Source organism: Podarcis cretensis (assembly GCF_951804945.1).
Source record: "Podarcis cretensis genome assembly, chromosome: 8".
Lineage (NCBI taxonomy): Eukaryota > Metazoa > Chordata > Lepidosauria > Squamata > Lacertidae > Podarcis > Podarcis cretensis.
Window position 1 is genome coordinate 40512464 of NC_137177.1, and position 27748 is coordinate 40540211.

The 27748-nt window shown below is 47.1% G+C and overlaps 1 protein-coding gene across 1 annotated transcript in view; it reads left to right on the forward strand.

Annotated features, from left to right (window-relative positions):
* VAC14 (VAC14 component of PIKFYVE complex) overlaps nt 1-27748 on the forward strand; it is a 71986-nt gene that overhangs the window by 5021 nt on the left and 39217 nt on the right. Inside the window, exons 6-13 of the mRNA XM_079988392.1 lie at nt 1488-1597; nt 2087-2193; nt 2452-2586; nt 3583-3741; nt 4470-4530; nt 8421-8565; nt 10153-10218; nt 20583-20739. Of these exons, the coding sequence (XP_079844518.1) occupies nt 1488-1597; nt 2087-2193; nt 2452-2586; nt 3583-3741; nt 4470-4530; nt 8421-8565; nt 10153-10218; nt 20583-20739 (940 nt within the window). The remainder of the gene's footprint in view (nt 1-1487; nt 1598-2086; nt 2194-2451; nt 2587-3582; nt 3742-4469; nt 4531-8420; nt 8566-10152; nt 10219-20582; nt 20740-27748) is intronic.

Here is a 27748-nt window from a genome sequence, read left to right on the forward strand (position 1 = left end):
GGTATAAACAGCAGCATGGGGGTGCTTGTTACCTGCTTGGGAAGCAGCTGGAGCTGCTGTGTATATTGTTGCTCTTGATGGCTCTGTTAGAAACTGCTGGTAACAGATGATGCATAGTTCCTTTGTGGAAAGGCCTTTCTTGTTTCTCCTTGGCAATTGTTTGCAGTTTGACTCCAGTAGCTGCTGACTTCCTGATACCTTCCTTCCAAGCCCTGTTGCAGGTTTAGTAGAAGGGAGTCCCTTGCTCTGACCTGGCTGCGTGAAAAGGGCCTTTGAGAGACTTTCTACAGGTGTGGAATTCCTTACCAGTGAAGACTTGCTGGTGCTGAAGGCACCAGCTCTCTTCTATGTGAGGTGCCTCTTAGTGGCCTAAAATGACCTTTCAGAGTGGCAAAGGCTGATTTCCACCTTGTCAGACTCAAATACTTTGGGGAGCATATTTTAACCTGGAGCTGGCTAAAAATTTAAATGATTAGTGAGGCAAATCTTCCATGTGTCTCAAAGACTTTTTGGGTCTTGTTTCTTTTGAGTGAATGTACATAACAGGGAGATCTACTATTAAATAAATGAAGCTTAAGCTGCAGTGCCCTTAATCCTGGAGGGGCTACAAAAGTGAATTTAGTCCACACTGCTTAAAAATTTTAGTTCTAGCAGTAAGGTAAGGTAAAGGGCCACTGGACAGTTAAGTCCAGTCAAAGGCGACTATGGGGTGCAGCACTCATCTCACTTTTCAGGCCAAGGGAGCCAGCATTTGTCCACAGACAGCTTACTGGGTCATGTGGCCAGCATGACTAAACCGCTTCTGGCACAACAGAACACTGTGATGAAAGCCAGAGCTCATAGAAATGCCATTTACCTTCCCACTGCATCGGTATCTATTTATCTACTTGCACTGATGTGCTTCAAACTGCTAGGTTGGCAGAAGCTGGGACAAAGCAACAGGAGCTCACCCTGTTGTGCTGATTCGAACCGCCAACCACAGCACCACCCGCATCCCTAGCTCCTAGTAGACCCAATTTGAGTTGAGCTTTATTGTATATATTTCAACAATCCCGTAGTTTGAGAGTCAGTAGCACAGATGTGAATGTGTGAGGATCTGTCATGGGAACAACCCCATTGAAGAAGATAACAGTGGCTACCTAGATCTTGTTTCTGGTTGCTCCCATGACAGTTCAATCTTCAGGGCCTCCAAAATGTAGGTCTGCCACTGGCACATAATCTAATTTTCCAGAACACAACCCATCTCCTTTAGAAACTCACTTGCTAAAGGCCAGACTGGGCTGGCTGAAGGTTGCCCCTGAAATGGTGTTACCCCCACTCTCTGTCCCCTTCCTCCTCTCCCATTATGCAAGCTGCTTCTAGGACCCGAAAAGCACCACTTGACATCTTGTGGCAAATCCAGTTTAGGTCTAAAGAGACACATGCTACTACTTGCCACTGTGCTTCTGTATCATCTTCCTTTTGTTTGTCTTTTCCCCTTGAGTTAGATCTTGGTTCTGGAGTCAGTTCCAGATATCAACCTTCTGGATTACCTGCCAGAGATTCTAGATGGCCTCTTCCAGATCCTGGGTGACAACAGCAAGGAGATACGTAAAATGTGAGTGCAGAGCTGGATCTGGGAATAACTGCTTGGCTGTTGATACGCAGGCTTTGCCCCCTTGTTTCCAGGGCAGTGCTCCATAAATTGCATCACCATTTCCTTCGGCTTCAACCCAGTTGACACTCTTAAACAGGAAGCAGCAGATTTGGGTGAGAGGAGGGGGCTGTTGCCTTGTGTGTCCTGCTCAAGGGCTTCCCACAGGGAAGTCTGCTCGGCCACTTGAAGAATAGGATGCTGGGTGAGATGGGCCCATCTCGGTGTGATCCAGCTTCAGGGCTATATGTTCAAGTGTCTTGGTAGAAAGCAAAGTTTCTAGGCTGGAACCTGTGCTGGATACCCAGCAAGCAGACTCCTGTCCTCGTGTCTGTGTGAGGAGAAAGAGTGAACAGAAAGGGGCAACTGCTTCCCTTTACACCTTTTCATGTTGTTTCCCCTATAGCAGAAGACCTATTTCTAACCCCCCTGCCTTTCCCCCCTTGCAAGCAGGTGTGAAGTGGCCCTTGGTGAATTTTTGAAAGAGATCAAGAAAAACCCTTCCAGTGTCAAGTTTGCTGAGATGGCCAACATCTTGGTGATTCACTGCCAGGCTTCTGGTAAGTCATTTGTATTTCCAGCCCACCCTTCACCGTATGATCCTTGTGTATGTTCCAGAACCATCACAACTGAAACAAATATTATTAAAATTAAACCACAAGACAAACAAAGCACAGGAGCAGAACAGAAGCAGCACTGTTCAGCAGTGATGGAGGGAAGAGGAGGGAAGGCTTCCTGGGGAAAGAGAGGCACCTCACCCACCCCTTTCCAGACATTCTGCTAAACCACTTTTTGTTTCCTGATCACTTTGACTGCAGATGACCTAATCCAGTTGACTGCCATGTGCTGGATGCGCGAATTCATCCAGCTGGCTGGCCGGGTGATGCTGCCATATTCCTCGGGGATCCTGACAGCTGTCCTGCCGTGCCTGTCCTATGATGACCGGAAGAAGAGTATCCTTGCAGCAGAGGCTGTCCTCCTCCCATCCCTTCCTTCAGAAATGTCCATCAGCATCTGGCAGAAAGGAGGGAGGAGGCTCAGGCTAAGTCAACAGCCCTGGTTTATGCCATTGGAGGATTTTGCTGCTGCAGCTTCCTTGTGAGCCTGTGGATCATGAAAAGGACTGGGGGCAGCTCCGTAAGCAGCTCTGCTTTCTGTGCTTTCCTTGACATCAGAGCAGCCCCACAATTGCTTTCCCTGGGATGCTTAAGCAAAGGGTTGGCTTCAGTAGAAGAGCCATTTTCATGTGGACACCCCTTTTGTGGGTATCTTTACTGAAAGATGTAGCATCGCTCAACTGGGCCATGAGAAGGAATCAAACATACTTCAGTATTCCTTTTGGCCCATGAGTTGAGAATCTTCCCAATTTTTTTCTTATAGAGGGTTTGTGCTGTAATGTTCTCTAAACATGTGCCAAATCTGATATCTGATGCAACCTTTGCCAGCCTAAAAATATCAGCCTGAAACCAGTTTTCTAGCACTTAAAAGGCTATAGAACTCACTCCTAAAAGAAATAGTGATAGCCACCAACTTGGATGGCTTTAAAAGAAGACCAGACAAATTCATGGAGTAGGCTATCAGTGCCTACCAGCCACGATGGCAATGTTCTTCCTTCACTGTCAGGGGCAGTGTGCCTCTGAATACAAGCTGCTAGGAATCTCAAGTAGGGAAAGATGCTCTTGTGCTCAGGTCCTGCTTGTGGGGTTCCCAGTCAGGCATCTTGTTGGCCATGGTCAGAACAAGATGCTGGACTGGATGGGCCCCTTCTGGCTTGGCCCAGCACCCCCTCTCCCTCCCTCTCCGCTGTCTGTGGTTCTAGTGCCTATGGGCCCCTGTGAAAGATCTTGAGGCTAGACTCTTGCCATAGGGCCTGTTCTGTATGAGCCTTCTACAATGGTGATTGGGAACATGACTTGGGAATGAATGTTCCTTACATCCATGGGGTGCAGGCATCAAAGAGGTGGCCAATGTGTGCAACCAGAGCCTCATGAAGCTGGTTATTCCGGAAGATGATGAGGTTGATGAGACCAAGCAGCCCACAACAGCCCCCCAGATAATGGAGGGTGATCAGGATGAATCTCTCTCCAAGCAGGAGGTGACCTCGGGTGGTAAGTCCTTATTCCCCCCCCCCCCCAGCAAACTGTCTTTCTGTCTGGCTTTTTGTACAGATACTTATCCCTGCTCTCGTGACCTGGACTTTGGAGTATTGCAATGTGCTTTCTGTCGGGCTGGAGAGAAGGGGTTACTTGAGAAAAATACGAGGCATGGGGAGTGGCAGGATAATGTGCTAAACAAGCAGAGATAGGACAGTACAAGTTTCTCACCATGGAATGACTGGGAAAAGATGAGGCAATCAAGATACTGTGTTCCAAGGCCACCCAATCACTCCATGGTGGGAAAATTGTATCTCCAGTCACTTAGCCTGTCTTATATTGGCTGGGTTTTAAAAGGCATTGTTCTCAAGCAGTTCTGTGTGTAAAAAAAGGGTGGAGGATGCTGTCCTCGAGAGAGAAGCAAACACCAACTGTTGAGATCAGGTTCCCGGTGAGGGCAGGGTCAGTTGGAAATGAAGCCAGGTCTTCCACAGAGACGTTTAGGCAGTTGCTCAGAGTGTCAGCTACACCATGGACCTCAGCAACGAGGCTGCTTGTTTTTCATCATCCTGAATGTTATCTACAGACCTGACTACCTCACTGTCTTGATGTTTTCAGAACATTCTTACCTGGGGCCACATCACTATTTTGTTTGGGGAGCAGTCCTTGCAAGTGCCAGCCCTTTGTGTTCCTCTGACAGTGTTGTGCTATGTTCAAGCTAACTGACACCTGTCTCCCTGCAGGCTGCCTGGATGCCTCCGGCGATTCCAATTTCAGCAACACCAGTGTCTTTATACCAGCCAGGTAAAAAACAACTGCCTCTTGTTAATGAAATTGGGGAATCCTCTGTAGCATTTTACAGAGGGGGAGATTCTGCTGTGCATTCCTATGCTTGGATCTTGCGCTGGACTGGATAGTGCCATTGAGTTGCTGCAAACCATGGTTTACAGAGTACTGCATGGGCTTTGGTGGCAGAGGATGCTGCTTAGAAGGAATTCAGAGCAGCTGGTGAACTATGAGGCACCTCTCAATGATGTGAGGTTCTTTCCTGCTAGTAACGGGGGGGGGTGCATTCAGATGAAGTGAGCATGTTTCTGCATGCATTCCCCCCACAGTGAGGTGATGTGGGAGAGCACACCTGTGCTTGGGATAGTAAACCACCTCCTTCTAACCCACAAAGTGTAGCTTACAAACCCAAACGCTGTTTAGACTTGAATTCTGTGAATAGCTATGAAACGTGCTTTTGGCTGTCTCTAGGGGCAGTATTTGAGTTTGTGCAAAACATCTGATTTCAATTGGCAGCAGAAGCTGGTGAGTGGCAGGTGTTCTGCCTTTGGGCACTCAGCAGTTTTGCAGGATCCCTTCCAGGCATTTGGGATGGGCATTGTCCACTGGGCAGAAAGAGCAAAGCAGCTGAATCCTGTGGGATAAAAACTTTGCTGAAGCAGAGGAGGTGGTAATTGAGTAGCATTTGCCCCAGACAGTTAGCTTGCCTTCACCCCATAAAATGAACAGGCAATGACAGTCTGTTTGTGTATATAAAGGAAGCATGGAACCTGAGTGTGGCCCTCTCAGCAGCCTTGGGTTTCTTGTATACCTGGAAGCTAGCATATCTGTAAGGTTACTGGGGCTGATGGGAGTTGTAGTCCAAAACACATGGAGGGCACCAGGTTGGCAAAGGCTGTGCTGCAGCATGCATAATTCTGCAGCTCCTCAAGTCTCCCTTCTCCCCCCCGGTCATCTTAGTTTTGCAGTTTGCCTTGCAGGGAAAGTTCTCAACCCAACTTCCCCCCACCACATACTCCTTTTCCAGCTCTCAGGTGCCCTTTTTTAGATGAGGCAACAACCAGAACTGTATGTATTCATTTTTTTAGAAATGTTATGTTACAATAAAACAGTCTAGACCAGGAGATGGCAGAGCAGCACAAAGGCCAAGCCTTGGGAATGGAACTCATGGCTGGAATGCCTTGGAGAGTAAAACTTTTCTTGGCTCAGTGCTGACAGGATATTGAGCATAGGTGCCAGGGCAAGGCATTGGCACTGTGACGGACCTTTCTCCTGGTGGTTACTTGCTGCTTTGGGGAAATGGGGGCACTCAAAGTTCCTCCCTGAGGGTAACCTTGGGGCACAAGTAGGCTTTTGTGGGGAAAGTGATCCATACATAACGTTCTGTTCATGCATTGTATTCCACATACAGGTTTATATGAAGTAGTTATAGATTTGACTTTTAACAATAACAGCATCACAACTTTTAACTACAATAGTTACAAACGATAGTTGATCAATATGCTGAGAATGGTCAGGAGGAAGGAAAAATTCTTGGAGAAGGAGCAATGAAAACGAGGAGTCAAAAGTGGATGTGGTGATTTGGAGGCAAGCAGTCAACACAGTTAGCTGTGGACTCACAGATAAGGGGCTGCATAAGAGCTGGAGAAAGAGAAGTGCCTTAGAGCACTGGAGGCCTGATGCTGGATCTAACCACCCAGGCCACCTCTTTCCCACCAGACACCTCAGTGAGAACCCCACAAGCTGCTGCTGCTGCTGCTGCTTCTTTGGCGATCACTCATAGCCAAGTAATATTGTCTTCCATAAACACGGTTTTAACAATGAGTCCATAAGTGACTGTGGAAGCGAATTCTGGATCCACACATCCTTCCACAGTGGGGACATAGATTTCTGGGCAGGAGTTGATCATGGTGATGGTTTGCCAAACGTGCCTTCCTCTTAGCACGTTTCTCCCTTTCATCCTGAGCTCGAGTGTCTTCAAAGCCCATGACACCTTTGGTAAAGGCTGTTCTCCAATTGGAACACTGGCAGGCAAGTGTTTCCCACAAGCAGGACATGGGAGGGCACATCTCCCTCCTGTCCCTTTTGTTGCCCAGTGACTGGCACTTGGAATCATCTTCCACCTCTCATCCTGCAGGCTTTGTGACCAGGAAAGGAGGCGAGCTCAAGGGCTGCTTTTCTGCGGTGCTTTTGCAGGGCAGTGGGTCCCATGCAACCCCCAGTAAAATTAAGGTGCAGTCAGCAGTACCTGGTGGGCTTGCTCCCTGTGTCTTCTGGAATATTGAAATGAGATTGCATAATATCCCCTGTGACTTTTTAAAAATATAAAAAAAAAATGTTTTAGAGATGTAATATAAACCTGCTTTTTTCTCTGTTCCACGCATGCCTCCTAATACCTCCTAAAAGGGGCAGCATGCATTCCTTCCAGCCATTCTCTGTATGGAACTGAATTGGTTGCTAACTGTGAGGCTACCAATTTTCTTCCCTTCCTTCCAGATCTGCTTGGAAGGGAGACGTGATCTGCCCTTGGGAGTAGCAGGAGCCTTTGTACTTCCTTGGAATTGGAGTAATATATTGACATCCCACTGTTCTTCCATTGTGGAGCTCAAAACTATGCACATGGCGCTTCCAAGTGGCCTGCACATCCGTGCACTGACAAGACGCAAACCTGTGTGGCTTTTGCAAAGTGGCTACATCACGTGCTCTCGGGACCAAATCAATAAGCACAAGCTATTATTATTATTATTACTAAAAAATTTATTAGTTTTTACAATATCAGCGACAAACAAAAACATAACACAAACAAAACATAACAAACATAAATCATAACCTTATTGAAAATAACAGTTATTTACTTTGTAAAACGACTTCCTCGTTTCCCCTTAGTTGAATTTCATTGCATATCCTTGTAACGGTTTTCCAAATCCCAATTTTAATACCCTTTAAATTAAACATTAACATCTTTAAATCTTCTTCTTCTTGTATTAGACATATTATTTTATCAGTTAACATAAATACAATCCTAAGCCCATTAAGTATCTGGATGCTATTTCCAGTTATTTTAGCTTAACAAATTTAGCTAAATAATCATTAAATTTCTTCCATTCTTCGTGGTGTTCCTCCTCCTTCTGGTCGCAGACTCTTCCGGTTAGATTGGCTAGCACAAGCTATTATTAGCAACAAAACAAATCACAGAAGGGGTTTGCAGCATGCAGGGCAACACCAGGAGCAGGGAGGAAATAAGTTACATCCTCTTGGTTATGTGTGTATCTTTCATAATGGGATGGAATGTCAATATATTGCTTCCCTTCTTCCGAAAGCCAAAGAGAATATTTTTTTTCAGCAACATGCAGCCACACAGATCCACGAGCTGGTATTCAGTCAACGGCAGTTGCTTTAGTCGCCGCAGATTTTTAAGGGTTTGTTCTTAAGCATACAAAATGGAATGGTGGAAGCAAAATGGAAAAAAGTATTCAATATACAGACAAAGGATGGGAGCAGTTGTTGGAAAATAACTGCCAGCATTACTGGAATGGAGAATGACTTTGCTTTCATTCAGTTGGCAGCTAAGGAAAGCAAGCAAAGGAGCAATATTTTAGTGATTTATGGGAGAGAAATTTTGTCTCTTTGCAAGGTGAAAGCTGTGTGTATGGGAAGTGTTTATTGAGGTGAAATGATGAACCAAGGAGCCTGTTGCATTGTGATTTTCTGTGTGCTGCTTTTATATGGACTCAATATAGGCAGTATTGAGAAGAAGTCATTCAGCAAATGCCATTGACAATAAGGAAACCAAATGGTACAAGTTGCCCTGAGGTTATTTATGTTGAAGGGCGGTATAGGTATTCATTGAGTGAATGAATGAAACCATGCTCCTGCCTGATCTTACTTCTGTCTCCTTTTACCTTCAGCACTGAGAGAATCCAGGTGACCCTGAACCTCGATGGAATTGTCCAAGTATTGGACTGTCACCTTCACGATTCAACCATTGGGATGATGACACGGATAGCAGTCCTGAAGTGGCTGTACCACTTGTATATCAAGACGCCTCGCAAGGCAAGTCTGCTCATTGATCAGATCAGGCCTGCAGCATGGCCGTTGGCCCACATTAGAGTTTGTTTTCCTCCTGACTCTTCCTTGAAGAGCAAATGCTATTTTTAAAGCTTTGGAAAGCAAGCTTGCCTCTTAAGAATACATTGGTACCTTGGTTCTCAAACTTAATCTGTTCCAGAAGTCTGTTTCAAAACCAAAGCGTTCCAAAACCAAGATGTGCTTTCCCATAGAAAGTAATGCAAAACTGATTAATCTGTTCCAGACTTTAAAAAACAACCCCTAAAACAGTAATTTAACATGAATTTTATTATCCAATGAGACCATTGAGCCATAAAATGAAAGCAATAAATGTACAGTACAGTACTATAAAATAAATAAGACAGTATAGTAGATGATAAAAATTAAAATTACCTGCACTGATGATAGTCATTGTTTGGATGGGGGCTTTTATCCATTTCTGCAGTCACACAATCAATCAATCAATCAATCAATCATAAAACAAAGAACAAGCCACAGTGACAAAACAAAAAAGCCACACAAACAAAAATGCAAAAAATAGCAAAAACAAAAGCACCAAATACAAGCTCCAAATATTACCACAGAACACTGCAGTCAGAAATGGAAGGCTTTGATTACAATGGGGGGCCCCCCGCAAATTAGCAGTGCAACAGTGAAAATGGAAGCTCAGGACCACGTTCAGCTTCTGAAGCAAAGTTTGCAAACCAGAACACTGACTTCTGCGTTTGCAGTGTTCAAGTTCCAAGTTGTTTGGGAACTAAGCTGTTTGAAAACTGAGGTACCACTGTATAGCATTGCACTCCTGATACATGTGCTTTTTCAGCCCAGAAGGAACTAATTTTTTTTTATTAAGTGAGCCACAGTTGTTGAGTCAGATAAATTTGGGAGCTCTTTTTGGAACATTCAATGGCAGTAGTTTTCTTCCTTTTCTCCTCCAGCTTTTCTGCTCCCCCCTCCCACACACTTTGGTGTTGATTGGCTTAGTAATAAAGCTGCTTGTAATAGATGGAAGCCCAAATTGTTTCTTGCTTTACATAGAGTCTGCTGAAAGTGCTAAGGTTATGAGAAGCCAAGCCATGCTTCAGTGTGAACACACAGGCTCCCGGAGAGGAGATCACAGCTGATTTTCTCTCCCTCCAGTGCTGCTGCGCTGCCCTGACCTAAGCTGTGGTTTGGCATGGAAAGAGCTCTGAACCTGGGGCCTGTAGTTTGTCTCACTGCAGACAAACCATGAGCTGTAAATCAAGAAAAGCCTTGGCTGCATGGTTTGTCTCCTCTCTGCGTGTTCATGTTAAAACACAGTTTGGCTGAGTGTTACGTGCAAACTAGTTCAATATATCAAAAAGCAATAGAATACTTTTCAAAGGAAGAAGCCCTTCCTCTAGTTGGTGACTCTGGCCTCAGCTGCAGAGTTTGTTTGGTAAGCTTGCAGGAAAGGAGGGCATCTTTCCAGCACAAGGACTGGGGTGCTCTTAAACCTGGAGGCAGCCTTTGCTGTTGTGGTGGCAGCCTCTGCCAGAGCACCAGACACAGTGACTTCTGTGACTGTTATGGACTTCTTTTGCCTTTCAGATGTTCCGGCATACAGACAGCCTGTTTCCCATTTTGTTAAAGACCTTATCTGATGAGTCTGACGAGGTGAGCATAAATCCTGCACTGGAAACATTTAACTCCATTTATTTTATTTGTGTTTTTTTATATATATAAAAACAACCTGTGTGCTGAGAGAGTAAAAGTGGCTAGTAGGCTACTCAGACCACAGGTGAAAAGTTCATCAAATTCATTGTCTCCTCAGCACTGATGCTCTTGGGCAGCTCTATTTAGTGGGTTAGGTTGTAAACAGAGTGAAGCACTGTCAAACCACCCACATGTTAAGAGGGGATTGAAAGAAGTGGCTTTCAGAGTTTCCCTTCCTCAGCCACAGATTCTCAGCGTGGAACTTCAGATGGTGCTTCCCTTGGAGGCCATGGCAGTTTGAGCTGTTGAATAATGGAAGCAATTGTACTAGTCGCATTTGCCTGGAAGCTGAGAGGCTGCTGTCTCTGGTGAAGCTTCTAATTTGATTCTGCCTCGGAGGGGATGGTTCTTAGGAATGTTTTCTGCGATCTCCTAGAATAAAAATCCATGGCAAGTTCAGCTTCACTTTCACAAGAAGGGAGCTGCCTGCTGAAGTATTCCCACTTGGTGGATCTTGCGCCAGGATGAGGCCCTTTCTATCATCTAGCTTTGACCTCTCTGCTACTTTCTTTGTTGCAAAGAGGCTGAGATATTGTTGGGATACTGAAGATATATGAAGCTGGATACACTTGGCAGGAGAGGCCCTGCACGCAGGTCCTTAGTAAGCGATCATTGTGGTCCAAGGCATCCTTTGTTAGAAGTTAGTGCCATGTGTCCTTGTCCACAATTTGGGAAGTACATGCATCTTGGAGTCACATACCATGATGCAAATTACACTGAAAGGAATGAGCAACTAGATAGCAGATCAAAGTTTGGAAATACGCTGTTTATTACAAATAGAGGCCATGACTATTTACATAGTATTTGGTTTGGACTGGCAGCCTGGAAGTTAAATCTAGGACACAGTACAGATGTGAGGGATCTAATAGCAAATATAGACAGTAAAGACCTGCTGGAGCCAGGTGGACAGGTGTGGAGTTGAATTGCATTGGAGGGGAAAGAAGGATGCAAACACACATCTCTGCAAAGCAGCATCAGTACCTGTGTGAGAGAAAAGCTCAGATATAACCTATTCCCAGATGGGGAGTGATTCTTCTTCGGCTGGGTGGGTGGGTTGCAGTTAATCAGGAGTTTGTCTTGGCACTTGGACCCCTGGGGTTACTTAAGCTACCTGAACCTTTGCCTCTTCATTGATAATATGTATTGCTGCCAGCAAACAACCAGAGAAAAGGTAGTTTGGGAGAGTGGTGGTAGGCTGAGCCCCTGAAGGTTTTCTTGAGCTCTGTATTGCATCTGTATCGCTGTGAAAGATGTCTGTGTGTTTTGTGCCTCTCCTGGAGCCCTCCCTAAGCAGATTTAAAAAGACAGGAGGGGGGAAAGGCAAGTAGAAAGGGGGGCAACGCTAACAAGGAGTGGAACAACTGAGGTTGCCCAAAAGCCAGCCTTGAGCAGACAAAGCTGGAATGGGCTTGAATTGAATTGAATGGGCTTGAGTAGACCACTAAGATTTAGAAGCAGAATTTTTTTCCTGGCTACTCAAGGAAGGGTTTCCCCCTGCAACAAAGGGGAGCTGGAGTACTAGCTGGATCTGAGCTTTCCCACTGGGCGTATTGAGAGCCAAAATGCATGATGCACAAGAAGGGGTTCCAGCTGCATACTTTGCATGGAGGTGCATGTTTTGCATGGATGATCCTAACCTCAATGGATGCTAATGGGTGTTCAGGTACCTAGGATGTGTTTGTCAGGGGATTGCATTGTCTTGGGCATGGGCTGTTCTCCAATAGTAAACCAGATCAAGTTGTATCTTGGGTGGATTGATCAGATTAGAGGTTGGGCAGAAAATAAGGCACTACGATGCTTGACTGGCAAGAGCCCCACCTGTTGATTGATTGATGCAAGGGCACACTGTGTCTTACTTGCCCAGCAAGCCAGAGATTTCAGAGTCAAGATGCCTGGGAGCATCCTTGAGACCACTGTGAGGCTGAGCTCCTTACCCACAATGTGGGATCCCATGGGAACAGCGAGCCCATGGCCCTGGTGCCACTGGGTGAGTGAAAGGAAGGAAGGAAGGAAGGAAGGAAGGAGAGGTGCTTGTTTGGGGGGGTGCTCACTGAGACGTTTGGCAGGGAAGAGACTGGCATTTGCTCAGGGTACTGAGACATCCATGTGGTTGTCCTGAAACTATTTAGGGTGGTGGGGAGACAAATTGCAAATGCTTCTGAAGACGTTCACGCTCTCCCCCACTTTCCTGTGTCCCACTCTGCCACAGGGCTTTCCTGAGGGAGGGGCTTTCTTGCACTCCCCTTCCTCGCTCTGTTATCGCCGAGAGCTGCAAGCCCTCTTGCCCCAGCCTTTCCTGCGGAATGGGCTTTTTCACACTGAGTCCCATGGGGCTTTTCTCCATGTGATGCAGATCCCAAGTACAATGAAGCTTAACAAAAGCTTGTGCCAAAATGAATGGCTGCCTTTATCCGTTTATGCTTTTATTTGTGCTTGGTTGGATTTTGGCCCGCAGTTCCCCCGGTTTCCCAGCTCCCAGCTTGCCAAGGCTGAAATTTGGGACTTTGGTGTGTTACAAAGAACAAGGAGGGTGAGCTTGACGTGACCTCGGATGTGCTCCCTTCCCCTTGTTCTCGCTGTAGGCCTGGAGTCACCGTTTCATTTGCAGGCCAGCGGATTTGCAGGCGAATGTGGCAGCCTTCAGGGACAATGTGGGTGTGGGAGAGCACTTTTAGGGACTGGGCAGCCCTGGGGTGAGGCAGGCAACTTATTCAGATGTGTGAGCTGGTGCCATGGGAGAGGCAAGCTCCTCTGCCACCCCTCCTTTTAGTTTGTGTACACTCTAGACTCAGGGAAAACATTCGGGTAGTCAGAGGTTATGAATTCGACTTTAGAAAATATCTAATTAATAAAAGGTGCACGTTGGGTCATCAAAATTCCTAACCTCTCCTATATGGTCTGAACTAGAGGGGACTAATCGAGAAGATCTTGGGGTTGTGGTGGATGGCTCATTGAGAATGGTGTTGGCGCTTCTGGGCATATCCATTTTGTTTCAGTGGGGCTTGCATGGGATAAATTCCCCAGTGGATTGTGGCTGCTAATGGTGGCTGCTGCTGCTTTGGGGCCTTGCTGGCATTTGTGTTAAGCCACAATAGCTTAAATAAGTGTGGGGAGAAGGGAGGGACTTTCCTGCTTTCTGGCAATGTCAGTTCCAGATTGAACAGAAGCAGGATGGGGACTGTGAAATTTTCTGGTTCAGAGACCAAGGGGCAAAGTTCACCATCCCTTTCCCCCATTGAAAAGGGGGCTAGTTAAGTTGTCACTGGAAGATTGATTGGTTTCTCTTGGAAATGGGGAAGAGGGATCAAGCTTAGTCTTCACATTGCACTCTTTTTTTGGGTGGGGATCTGCCAAATAGGGAAGATCTTGTTCTTGACCAGGTTTCTTCTTTCTCTGATGGTTGTACAAAAAGAAAATTAATTTGAGGAGCCCTTTGAGGCGACAGGGAGAGAGAGAGAGCTCACCGCCTGCCCTTGCAGAAGGGGAGTTGCGTTCAGGGCCCAGGCCGCCTTCCTATGAGATGGATGGAGCCCCTTCAGCCCTCCCACCTCTCAGTGGGGCTGAGCAGCTTGGGCTCCTTGATTGCCCTACAGCTGGGAGCATCAAGTGTTCTGTCAGGCACTGGCCACTAGGGGGCCTCAGAGTCTGCAGCCTCTGCATTTTCTGTTGCCTGGTCCTCTGCTATTCAGAAACCTGTGCGGAAGAGTTTCTAGCAGCACGGTCCTATTTGCACTTGGCAGGTTGTGTTCCACTGATTCATCCATCAGCCCAGGGGCAGTTGATCTGAACATTAAGCTGGAGGACATTCCTCAGTCCGTGTTTGTCACCTAGATGCCCAGGTGACTTCTGTGGCCAGGATGGCCTTGCCACAATGGCCCATGCATTGCTAACCTCGGGACTTGATCGCTGTAACACACATTGTGTGGGGCTGCCTTGTAGCTGGTCTGGAAGCTGCAACTAGTGCAGAATAATAATAATTTTATTATTTCTACCCCGCCCATCCAGCTGGGTTGCCCAGAATGAGGTGGCAAAGCTGCCCACAAGAGCAGATTTACTGGCAGCATGTTACTCGGCACTGAGAGAGCTGCACTGGTTGCTGATTCAGGGTTCTTGTGTTAGCCGTAAACAACCTGGACCAAAAGTAACTCAAGGACTTGCCTGGTCTGTTGCTCTCCATCTCCGTCACTGAGATCCTGTAATGGGGTGTTTCTGGTGGGCTTGGCTGGCTTGTGGAACTCACTGCCAATAGAGGGCTCGGCAAAAACAATCCCTGCCCTCTTGTAATCATCTTCTGAAAACACTGTTATTTAGACAGGTTTTTGAAACTTGAACTCTTTTTTCTTTTCTTTTTTTGCTAGCCAGTATTTATTGATTCTGTTGATGTTTCTGTTGATTTTATTGCCATGTTTTTATGTGCCTATAAATACTTAAATAAATAGACATGCTAATAGCTGGGGAACTGAGCCACGTGGCAGCGGATTGGGGCAGCAGCAGTACCTTTTTCCATTCTTTCTCAAGGAGGATCTGGAGCTTCCCCCACGGGCTTTTCTGTGGTTGGGGCTAACTCACAAGTTGCATCATCACCCTGCCTATCCCAAGTATAAAGAGGCCTCTATCCTTTGAGATACTGCTCTCTGCGGATGGTAGGAAGTGAGGGGGAAGCAGCAGCAGCAGCTCCTTTTTCGTGAAGGGAAGATGCTTCTCAGTTGCTGTCGAATGTGTCATGTCTGCCTGAGCGCTGGAGGTCTGCCAGAGGCCAGCTTCATTTCCTTTAGCTCCAGTTATCTTTGCCAGCTCTGCTCCCTTGGCCGCGCGCCTCTTCAGAAGGGAGCAGAGAGGCAAGGGAAGCAAGGCAGAGAGCTCAGGGTGACTCCTTTGGTAACCAGAAACCTGCCCACCAGTGGTGGCAGTGGGACGAGTGGATGGGATTTGACAGCAGTGTCAGGCAGATGTTTCTGCTCAGGATGCTGACTTTTGGACTTGTATGTGTGTGTGAGAGAGAGAAAGAGCCCTTTGTTAGTGAGCAGCAGAGGATAGCTTTGCACAAAAGTAGGTTGCAAGAGGATGCAAGAGCACCAATGACTAGTGCTAAATAATTGCTGTGTGTGGATTCTGTGTGAAATGGTGTTCCTGGCATCTCAGAAGACCAATATCAAGCCCTGAGGTTCTCTTTTTGATGTTGTGGCAAAGTTATCTCCTGAATAATGGCATTCCCACTGCCCCTACATAAGCTATGTGCACATACTGCAAAGCTGCCTTCATTTTATGGAAAGAGGTGACCCATTTACGCAGTGCTCGTAATGCACCTGTATCGTGTAGCTCTGATGCTAGGGGTACGGAAGGACCAGGGCAGGCACAGGGTGCTGAAGCCCTGGAGGCTACAGGAATTCTGCCTCAAAGCCCAGACCCAGCATTGCCCCCTTTTGCAGCAGTGGGTATGAGAGATTTTCAGGGAGCTGAATCCAACACGCAGCACCAGTTCCTGCACTGGTGATCCTGGGACAGATATGTCATTCCCCACAGACCACTTTCCAGCCATGGTGGCATTTTGTGTTCCCATCCTTAAAGAGGCAGCAAGATGCACTCCCGAGGTGCTGAGGCCTGGCACTCTTGAGTATTCGAGCCTTGGGAGGAGGAGTGTGTGTTGTGTGCTTTCATGCACTGCCTCTTCAGCAAGACTGGGGCAGCTTGCACATGAGCCAGTGGAGCGAACATCAGATTGGTTCAACTGGAACATGAGGCACATTAACTTGACCTAGATCTGGTTAGCAGAGGAAGTCTCGTAGACATGCATTGGGGGAAGGCAGTAGCAGCAGCAGCAGCAGGAGGATTTTCATTACTAGAAAACGCCTCCTTGAAATGCTTTTGCTCTCCACTCAGCAAAGCTAGTGTCATGTGGAAGGCTGAGCTGTGTTTTTTCCACTTTCCGTCACTCTCAGCCATTCCGCAGTGGTAGTAAACATATTAGATGCAAAATCCCAAGACCTCCTTGCAGTGCTGTTTCCTAATCATTGTGGTTATGGACAAATACATGAAAACATGTCAAAAAAAGCTCAACTTTATGCTGTGATACACATGCATTCTTTGCCATTCCCAATAAGGCTGTTCCTCCTTCCATCCTCCCCCTTTGGTGTGTCTCTGCTCTCATCTTTTCCATAAGGCACATCTGATCAGATCCACCATCTGAGAAGAAATAAAAACAGATTTCCAGATTATGTAGAACTTGGGCAAAAGCTGCTGCGACCTGTGCAAACCAGATTAATATTTGCACGGATGCATGCTATTATTTTTCCCCACCTTCGGAGAATAGGAGCATCTCTCGCTGCCAGTTTTATCTAGGGCTTTTCTTCCTTTGAGCCTAAATCCTAAAAAAGTAATCTCACCTTCCCATTTTAAAAAATAATCTCTGCCAGCTGATCTGGTGGCTCTTAATGCTAGAGGTGGTGGTGGCTGTGCTTCTGGGCTGCACCCCTTCCCCCACCAGGAAGCCCCCCCCCCCCCCGCACGCTCTGCCTTGTCTGTGGGGGAGGGGAAGGGCCTCTGTGGCCTCAGCCCTTTCATGTCCAATAATGGGAGCTTAAAGAGCTGCTGCCTCGGCTGCTTCTGCTTCTGCTGCTCTCAGATGATGGGACCCAGCTGATGTGCCTTTCTGGCACCTGGCCTGTTGCCGTGGCAACGTTAGGCATTTGTGTTCCTGCAGGATATTGCTTTTCTTACACCCTTCCAGTTTCATTCTTTCGCTCGCACAAAAGAGAGGGAGAGAGAGAGAGAAGCTGCCTGCTGGAGGCTTGCTTAGTGGAAAGATGCATCACGCATGCAAAACACTCTCCCTCCCCCTCCCCGCCATCCTGGTTGAGCTTGGTAGGATGCACCATTTCACTTCATTCAAAGGCAGCCTTGCATGTGGAAACCGCCAGGCTGAATAGGGTCCAGGGAGGTCCAGCTAACTTGACAAGGCAAGGCAGTGCACATCAAAAATGGATATGTGCAAACTCGTTTGCTCGTTCCTCTTCCAGGGCAGCGGTGGCCAAGATGTGGTGCTTTCCCCTGACAGCCTCCTGGTGCCACAGCTGCTTGCTGCTCAATGCCATTCCCAGGTGGTTCCACATTGTCTATATAGGTTCAGCAGTAGGGTGTGATGGGACACCGGCCATTGCTGAGGAGAGGTAGCCGCGGGAGGCCTCTTGCCTTCATGTAGGTGCTGGGCCTTGGCCAGAGCAGATAACTTCATGGTGCTCCTGTGGAGCCTTCCTTCCTTGCTTGCAGAGAGTGCTCAAAGTTCATGATCGAGGCTCCCATATACCAAACGCTCTTCCTCTTCCAAGGCCAGGCTGTGCGGTGGAGTAACTGAGCCTCACTTGTCCCAACCCAGGGGAAGGATCAGGTGAGGAGAACCTGGGCAAGAAGCAGAGCTCACCCACTGAGGTCACCTTCACACCATACATTTAAAGCACTGCAAATAGTCAGTGACTTCCCCCAAGTAATTCTGGGAACTGCCGTTGGCTATGGGTGCGGAGAGTTGTTCCTCTCACAGAGCTACCATGTCCCAAGTTCCCTTTGAAGAGGGATTGACTGTTAAACCACTTTTTTATAGGATTTTATAGCTCTAACGATGCTCCCCTAACAACTCTCAGCACCTTTAACAAACTATAACTCCCAGAGTTCTTTGGGGGAAGTAATGACTGTTCAGAGTGGTATTAAAGTGCTTCAAATGCGTGGTGTGATTAGGGAAGGTGGGTTAGAGTGGACACATTGCAAAAGTGAGAGGCCTATACTGAGTCACCAGATTAAAACCTTGTGTGCCGCCTCTGTTTTGGCTCCTGTGGGCTCCTGTGGGCAGATTGTGCTACCTGTGCAGTCGTGGTGATGCCACGGCCATGAATCAAGTTTGTGATACTTGTGGCAGCTTGACAAGTGGTTGAGCGACATGTTAAACATGCAACATGGCACAATACAGGACAGATGCCAAGCTTGGTGCTGTACACATGCCTGGTTTGGTGTTTTGTTTTTTTCTTTTAGTGGACCTTGGGCAGGGGCTGAAGCTGGTAAAAGACCCCAGGCCCAGCCTCTGGCACTAGGGGGCATCTTTGCCCAAGACCGTGAAAATCCTGTTGCCAGTGAGAGCAGACAACCCTGTGGGCCTAATGCTTCGTGTATCAGGTGGCATCATAGTAGGGGCAAGGGCAGTCTTCCCGGCCATGGGCCCTCCAGATGTTTCTTCTACAACTCCCTCAGCCCCAGCCAGCACAGCCATGGGGCTAATAGGAGTTGTAGTCCAAAACACCTGGAGGACACCCAAGTTGGCAGAGGCTGGGTTAGAGTGTGGGATTAGGACTGAGAAGATCCATATTCAAATTCTCTTTTTTTTTTTAATAAATTTTTTTATTAATTTCCAAATTTTTAACAAACACAAAAACAACATAAAAACAAACACAAAAATCATATTTTCTTTACCTTATTTCCATAAACCTCTTTTCCCGGACTTCCCCATACCTTCCCCTTTTTGCATCCTTTATTTTATACAATTATTCAGCAACCCTTCTTAGCCAATTAAATATAAATTCATTCTCCTTTTCAATTTCACCCTAAATTAAACACAATTTACTGCTGCAATTCTACGTCTTCCTCTCCCTCAGCATTTTAGCACTCCTCAATTTTATAGTAACTCTTAAGATACATCTTAAACTTCTTCCAATCTTCTTCCACAGTCTCTTTCTCTTGGTCGCGGATTCTGCCGGTCATTTCTGCCAGTCCCATAAAGTCGATCACTTTCGCCTGCCATTCCTCCAGCATGGGTAGCTCTTGTGTCTTCCAATACTTTGCTAGGAGAATCCTTGCTGCCGTAGTAGCGTACAAAAAGAAAAGAAATACTCTGGTTTCACCTCAGATCGTATAAATCTTTCGCCTTTTACCATATTCAAATTCTCAGTCAGCCATGAAACTGGCCTTGGGGTCAGTCGCTATAGCTCTCGGGCCAGCCTACTGCTCAGGGTGATTGTAAAGATAAAATTAGTGGTGAGAACTATGGAGGCTACCTTGAGCTCTTTGGAGGGAAATTGGTGGGATATTAAATATATTTTCTTTTTCTTTCTTCATTTTTGCATGCTCACCTTACCTGATCCCATTGACTGGGGGTGTTGGCTTGACAGGTAATCATTTCTTGGAAAAGCATCCCTGGTGAGATGCATGAAAACAGGTCCTTATCCTCCTGAAAGCCTCAATTCCTGCTGACAATGGCAACAGTGACTTGCCATGCCCACGACAACCTCTAAAATGCCTATGCAGAGGACCCTCTGCACTGTTCTCATCATGAAGCCAGTGAAGAAATTTCCCTTTGGATGTTTGAATTTGCTCTTAGTTCAAAACTAGATTTGCTGGGATGTCCTGCTTATGCTCTGAGTGACATCCCTACACCACCTTCCCTTGCCCAAGGCACATAAGAGGAAAGTGAGACATTCCATCGTTGCGTTGCAAGTTTCCCCACTATCATAAATGGTGGCCGGTAAGGGACATTTGTGTGTGTGTGTGTGTGTGTGTGTGTGTCTGGATAGACATGCAGCATGGAGGTATTATACTGCACAGTTTGGATAGCTAGAAATTATGGGATGCAGGGCAGGAGATGTGGGAGCTGCGCCATCAAGCTTGTCCATAGTCTTTCAAGTGCAGGGACGGAAGTGAGTTCATAAGAGTCTCATAGAAATCAGAAGATCAATCAGGGATTGAATGTCAGTTCATAAGGGCAAGGCAGAACCTGTTCAAAAGACACCATGCCTGCCTGCTTGCCAGCTTAACCTTTGTGGTTGCCAGGGGCTAGTTTTACTAGAAGCCGTCATTGTGTTTGGGGTGTACCCATTGCAGGTTAATAACAGCTGGGTATTGCTTGGCTTCCACACTCCCACCTCAAATCCTGTATTTGGCTTAATCTCCATTCATATGATTTAACCACTTTCCCATTATTTTAAATCCATGCATTTCAAGAGCGCACATTATGGCTATGACCATTAAAACATTTGTTTGCAATTGAGTATTCCATATTCAGGATCGTTAAGAAAGGAACTGAAAATAAAACTGCCAATATTAAAGTGACCTTGTACAAACCTTTAGAGCCTCTGCATTTGGAATACTGGTTTCAGTTCTGGTTACCGTATCTCAAAAATGGATATTGTAGAGCTGGGGAAAGTGCAGGAAAAGAGCACAGGGAGTCCTTGTCTTCTCTGCCTGCCTTGCCAGCCACCCCTTGATCTCTTTTTATTCCTTGATTCCAGGTTATCCTCAAGGACCTTGAAGTCTTGGCCGAGATTGCATCCTCTCCAGCAGGTCAGACAGAAGGACAAGGGGCACCTGACGGCCCCAGTTTACGACCTGGGCAACTGGAACTGCACATTCCTGCTCCAACTAAACCTTCCCAGGTTGGCTCCTCTGGTAAGTGCCCCTGTCTCTGGCAAAGATCTCACACGCTTTGAGCAGCCTCTGGATATTTTTTTCTCCTGGTGCAAAGTGGCACAGGGCAGCTTTAGACAGGCGAAGGCAAGTGATTCCCTGGCAGAATCGGCACCAGTATTTGAGGGAAATGTGTTTGCCACAGAGGAGGGCCACATTGTGTGGTTCCAGCTACAGCTGGAGCCTGAAGACTTCTGTGCAGCTTCTGCTTGTAGTAACGGCTGGTGGGTGGGGAGAGCGAACGTAAGCGTTTGTGTTGATAATTATACACCTCCAGACTGATGCAGAAGGAGGGTGGGAGGTGAGAAGAGAAGCAACAGTTGTGACACCAACAAGGAGGCAGTTTGGGAATCAAAAATGTTTTGCTGTGTGCCTGCCTTGAGTCCTCATGCCTGCAGAGTAGAACTGAGCCAGGTGAGAGCTTAGAAGAAGTTTGAGGGTGAGACGTAGACTCCATTTCCTGCTCTTCCCTATTGCTGGCCAATCTCCTTCATCCCATTCCTCTGCTTCTGAAATGCTGTGTCGTTGGGACAGACTGCAGGGCAGCCCCTCTGGAGCAATTCATCAGGCTGGTCTTCAATAGAGTTTGTGTCAACAGGAAAGGAAACAATGGCTAAAGTTTTAACAGGGAATCTATATTTCCACGCAAATCAATCCCAAAGCTTTTAAGGGATGTACATTATAGTTGTGCAGTGTGCCTAATTTCTGCCATTTGTGAATAGTGGGAGTCCTTGCCTCTGCCCAGAACTGCTTCTGATTTTGTCTTAGGGCAAGTGAGGTTTTATGAATGGGGACATCTCAGAGCGCAGGCACCCTTTTTAGCCCAGATGGATGAAACTTGATGAATGTTAGCATTAATCAACATACATAGCAACAAAGCCGCTATACAGAGGGGTGAAGGTAATAGAGGGGAGGGGAAAGACGAATGAGGATAGAGAGAGAGAGCGCACAAGTGAACAGCCAACCAGTGGTGCTGGGGAACTGTGGCATTTGGAACACAGGTCAAAAGCACTGAAACAGCGCCACCTCCCCCTGGGTTTCCAGGCCCAGCTCAAAGGGCTGGAAGGGCTTTTTCATTATCAGGGACTGGCTTCCCCCTCTTCCAAGTCATCAGGGGAGGCCCTCCAGGTCCACCCCCTCCCCCCATGGAGCTTAAGGATCAATGCCTCCTCTTTCCATGTGCCAGACTGCACTGTCTTCCTCTTTGCTGTCCACCTTACAAGAATAGTTAACATTCTTCAAGTAGTTTTCTTCGTCCAGGTCAATTAATTTGGGCTCTATGTGTGTGAGAGTGCTGTATTAATCTGCTTATCCTTTGCACTGTTTCCCACGCCACCCCAAAAAAAACAAACACATTTTTACTGTCGTGCTAAACTGCTGTTTCTTACAGTAATTACTTTAGTCTTTTTTGGATTGTAATAATGTTGAATTTATTTGTAATGTTTCTTATGGTAATGTGAGACATAGCAAAGGCTTGGTGACTTGTTTGGTTGCCTTTGAACACAAGGAACTTGGACAGGGGATTGGGTCCTGTTGGTTCTGCTGATTTTGCAGGGGCTTCCATTATCATTGGCCATGGGCTGCCATTCTGGAGAGCTTTGCACCCCTTTTCAATGGTTCTCCTTAGAGGAGCAGTTTCAATACGCTCACATCTGATGCACATTTGGCAGAAACCCCAAGCAGGGGCTTCTTGGTGGCTGCTCCCAGTCTCTGGGACTCATTTCCAAGGGGGACGAGCTTGCCCAATTTTTGACCACACACTAGTTGGCAAAAACATTTTTATTTAGACAGATAAGCTGACTTTAGAATATGTTGAAACTGGGTTTTTTTCTGGTGGTTTTGATTTTATTGATTTATCTGCCTTATTTTTCTGTTCTTCCTCACTCTGTATTTTATTGCTGTTTCATTACATCTTGTTGTACTTGTGTTGTTGCATTTAGCAACCTGGAGCACCATTTGGTGGAAAGGTGGGAAATAAATTTAAAGATCAAAGACACAAGAACATATCAAAACGTGTATGTGGGTAGGTCACATGGCACCAGTGGAGGCTGGTTTCTTTGAAGAAAGGATAACTCACTTAGGATTTCCTTATTGGTAGAATACCTAGTTGACTCTTCTTATCTCTCTTCAATCTGTGGCCAATTCTGTAGCAACAAATGTGGCCCACAGAAAGAAGTGGTTGCCCAATTGGGAGTTCATTTGGGTGGTTCCCGCTCCTGCCTTGCCAGTGTTTCTTTCCAAGGTTCCAAGTTCTTCAAATACCATCTTGGTGGAGACTAAAGGCAGTGTGAGAACATCAGATGAAGCCTGAAGTTGCAACTGGATCAGGCCAAAGGTCTTGCATCTTGCATCTAGTCTTGCATCTTGTTCTACACTGGCCAAACAGTTCTCATAATGGGAACCCTGTTGCTGGTGCCAAATCTGCCCAGTAACACAGATAAGAGAGTAACAAGATGCACCTGGTGAATGAGTTGTCTCTGCTGACTCATGAAGAATTATTAACCCATTAACTGCATTCCTTAACAAACCCAGCATGCGGGACCAGAGTGCAGCAGCAACACTCTCCCCACCTGTGACTCCCAGCAACTGGCATTCCCAGACATACTGCCTCCAATAGTGCAGGGACAACATAGCCATAATGGCTAGTAGCCCTCTCCTCCATGAATTTTTCTAAAGCTGTCCAAGTCTGTGGCCATCACTGGCTCTTGTGGGAGCAAATGCCATGCTAGTTCTGCTTCAGCAGAACTTGTTCTTCTATATGTTTGGCAATTCTATCTTTAACTATGCTTTCCACCAGCTTTCCTGGAACAGATGTTACGCTAATGAGCCTGTAATGTCTCAAATCCTTTCAAGATGCCCTTTTAAAAACTGGTATTATATTGGCCCCTTTCCAGTGCTCAGATATGGAGGCTGATCTTCAGGGTGAGTTGCGTACTTTTGGTAGAAGATCAGCACTTTCACATTTGAGTTCTTTGCGAACTCTTAAGAACTTGTTGAGCCTTGTCCGTTCAAAAGACAAAGAGTGGAAGTCCAAGCAACCTCATTCTTTTGTGACTTCAAATCTTCCAGTTTGCCAAAGGATCCCAGGTAGCAGTCCAGTCCAGATCTCTAGTAGACGCACCCATAGGGTGCTTCCTTTAGGTTCAGAGCAGGTAAGAATCCATAAAAGTTCATCACCCACCCAGATCGCACAGGTATGGCAGGTTGCTGAAGGATGCTCAGAGTGCAACATCTTGGAGATGGCCAAGGTCCTCAGGACTGGGTTTATGACATCTATGGGAGAATTGCATGCCCTCCCAAGTCATCCCTAATCCTCTTAGCCTCTGTTGGGCAGAGGGGCCACTGAACCAACCCTTGCCTGCTGTCGAAGAGACCCTCTCACCTACTAATCAAGGCCCCACTGAGAAGGGAAGATTAAAAAATCGCAGGGAAGATTACAGATTTCATCAGCACCATGGAAATGTGAATTTTGCATGCAGGAAGCATCTATGCAGACAGCCCTTTACTTGCCTTGATTGACTCACGTTCCAGAATGCTTAAAATGTGTTTGGCAAGGTTAGGGCATGAGGGAAAGGAAGGTTTTGTTAGGCTTATCACGTTGTGCCTATGTACATGCCATATATTTAAAGCACATTGCTTCCCCCTAAGAGTGCCAGGGACAAGTTTGTTAAGGGTGCTGGGAACTGTAGCTTTGTGAGGGGTAAATTACAATTTCCAGGTTTCGGGTGGGGGGAATAGTGTGCTTTAAATGTATGGAGTGGATATAGCCTATGTATTTCCCCCCTCCCCCTGTCCCCCTGGGAGCTCACTCACATGTGCATTTCTCCCAAAGCAACTGTGTAAGAGAATTGAGTCACACAGCAAGCTTCATCCCTGAGCAGGGGCTTATCCTGGTCTCTCTTCCCTGTCTAATGCTCAGCCCACCACCCTGCACTGATTTCCCATCTGGTGCATGGATGATGAGCAGGAAGGGCAAAGGGACAGATCATGACAGGCGGTGGAAAGGGATAATAGGGTAAACGCCAACCATAGCCTGCCTGGTTGTTTGCTTATAGTTCACCATCTGACCAGACGCTCCCTACTTCTTCATGAGAGGGTTCCAGGTTACCTGAAGTTGTGGCTGGTTCTACCTTTGCACAGTGCCCTGGTGCTGCTATCTCGGAGGCCCGCTTCTTGGAAGCTTTTGGTCCAGCCTGTAATGCCCTGGCTAGGAAGCACGATGAGCTCATGCTGCTTGTCCCACTGTTGGCTTGCGCTGAGCACAGCTGGGAGCAAATGCGCAGGGCCTCGAGTGTGCTATTGATCCTCTGTCTGTGCGGGAGACGGGTGGGGGGAGGAGCTGGCTAGGCGGCTGCAGAGCTGTGCTTTAGATCAAGTGGATGGCTTTCTCTTCCCTCCCCTGTAGATTATCTAAAAATAGCCTTGCAGTTGTGGCATTCATCCTAAAGGCTGCCGTGGCCCCTTTAACTCCATTCCAGTCCAAGCCTTTTATGTCACATAATAATTTGGAAAGAAGATGTCCAAGAAGCTGTGTCTCCCAGCTTTCTTACTACTTAAAACATCCATATCTGTGCAGCCCTTTTAAGGACATGGCTTTGATTTTTGTGCCCAGGACCATAATATCTGCAGCTGATTGCCAGTAGAAGTGTCTACTGGCTAGAGACTAGGAGCACAAAGAGGTTTGCCGAATTTTATGAGATGCGAACCCCCCCCCCCCCAGCATCTCATGGCCAGAAACAAGTAGGTGCAGCTCCATCATAACCGTTAAGGCAGATGGCCAGGTTTGCGGGACTGATCCTGCGCGGCACTTCTTAAGTTCTTTCTTCTGAGAGAAGAGAAGAATTTGGTGATGTGGGGGAAAGTCCAGCAGCTTTTGACAAACATGCTTGTGCCAGAGTTTTTTTTCCTTTGGGGGGAGGATTATTCCAGCCTGAGGCCGCAGCAAATTCTGTACATTCAACAAGGCGTTTCTCCAGTTGCACAGTGGGCTTCAGGGCCAAGAAGATGATGTGGCAAGCTGCCCGGACTCTTTCTGGGCAAAGAGAGAGCTGGGGGAGGATGGCAAAGATAGGAGGATCAGAAGCTGGACTGTTCTTCCAAGTAGACTCCTAGGCATGCTGTGCTAAATGGCACCTTTGCAAGCCCCCATCTCGCCCTCCCTGCTGGTTTCCATTATATGTTTGCCTGCTCAAATGGCAAACCACCAGATTGGCTCCCCAGGGTGGAAGAGAGGGCCAGTGCCATTTCATCCTCACACTTTCCTCAGAATCTGCTTATGCAAATGCTGCTGTTTGCTTTTCCTGGCGGGGTGTATTTGCTCTGCTTGCTGAGCAGATCTGCTCCCTGCTTTGCTTCCCCCTTATTTCCCCTTTGAGAAAGCTGCAGCGAGGTGTGCTGAGTTGTCTTCATGCTTGAGGAAAGTCTTTGTACTTTTTTCAAGCTGCCCTTTCTTTTATTTGGTAATATTTCTGTGACTTCATTGGTACATGCCCTCGCTTTCACAGGGCTTCGCAAAGATGATAAGTGCTTTCTTGGTCTGGAAGTATCCTGTTTGTAGCCCAATATGAACATGTGGATCCTCAAATATTTCCTTGTACCCCACCTTTCCACCGCCCAGTGGGTTCTTCTGGGGGAGTGCAACCTTGTCAGAAACAGGCTGAACATCTAAACCTCAAGTGAGGGATAAATTTGTAAGAGTAAGTGGATTGTGCCCCACTCCCCCAGACAGAAACAACAATTTTAAAGGGGGCCGGGAGCCAGGATAATAACTATTAGCTTCTCCGGACTCGTGACTTCTGTTTTAATGAGGAGAAGGCCTGGCTTGTGATCTTGAAATACTTGGGCAGGCTCTCAGAACCAGCAGATCAGCTGCCTTGTCTTGTGAGGGCCCAGCCAGAGGGGAAGCAGAAAGCTCTGCTGTGAGTAAATGACTTGCTCTGGTGTGCTAGCTAATCCCCTTGCCAAAATGCTGGCTCTGAATCTGTAGCTCTGTCAGACACAAAACCACCCACAGAGGTGGGTTGCCCCCTCTGTCTTCGAATTGCTTGGCTAGCACTTCATGGGCTGGACCTCTGAGATCCTAGTAGTGGGCTGGAATTAACGCCCCCCCCACCCCCCAACCAGCGATTCTTCACCTCAGACTGCTTGATCGAGAAGCAAGTTGCTTTCCCCTCCCCTTGTGATGGGCTTGGAGGGGGGGAGGTGAAGCAAAGGATTTTGATCTTTACAGTGTCAAATGCCTTGACTTATGCTCCTCCCAGTGTATCCCAGCCCATGAAAGAAGTCAGCGGTGTTCTCTGGGAAGAGAGGTCAGGGAGGCAGCAGATGTCACAAAGCCAGCCACTTGTGCTAATCTGAGCTGGCTTGCGAAATAGGCTTTGGGGATTAGGCACTCAGAGCAGGGCCTGAGTCAGGGACCCACAGAGCAAGAGGACAGGAGGATGCTGTGCTTAGAGCCAGACATGGCCTTCCTGGAGTCTTGCTTGGGCATCACCCATTTCCAGCCTGGCATTCAGATTTCATTTCTGGAGGGAAGTTCCTAGCGTCTGGTTGTGGTGAAGTCTCGCGTACCACATGGGTTGACCTTCAAACCCTCTTAATCAGCAGTTTTTCCCATGCGGAGAAATGTGTGCATTAACCCTTCCCTGGCCTGGGGCTGATGGGCGCTATAGTCCAAAAACATCTGGAGGGCAGCAGGCTGGGGAAAAGCTGGTTTGCCCCATCAGGTGTTGACATTTTGTAGGCGACTGTTTTGCCTTGTGTTCTGGCCTGGGATTCACCCAATAAACCTAAGATGTTTCTAAATGTGTGTACATTCCACCCACCCACTTTTTCACTGTGCACCTCTCTTGCTATAAAACCCTGCAGAGGTACGAAGCATCCCTGTGAAGATCCCAGGTCTTGTGCCCAATATGCAGAACTGACTGCCTTAGGCAGGGCAGCCATCCCTTTGGGTCCAAATTGGCTTTCTTGATTGCAGCCATGCCTCCCC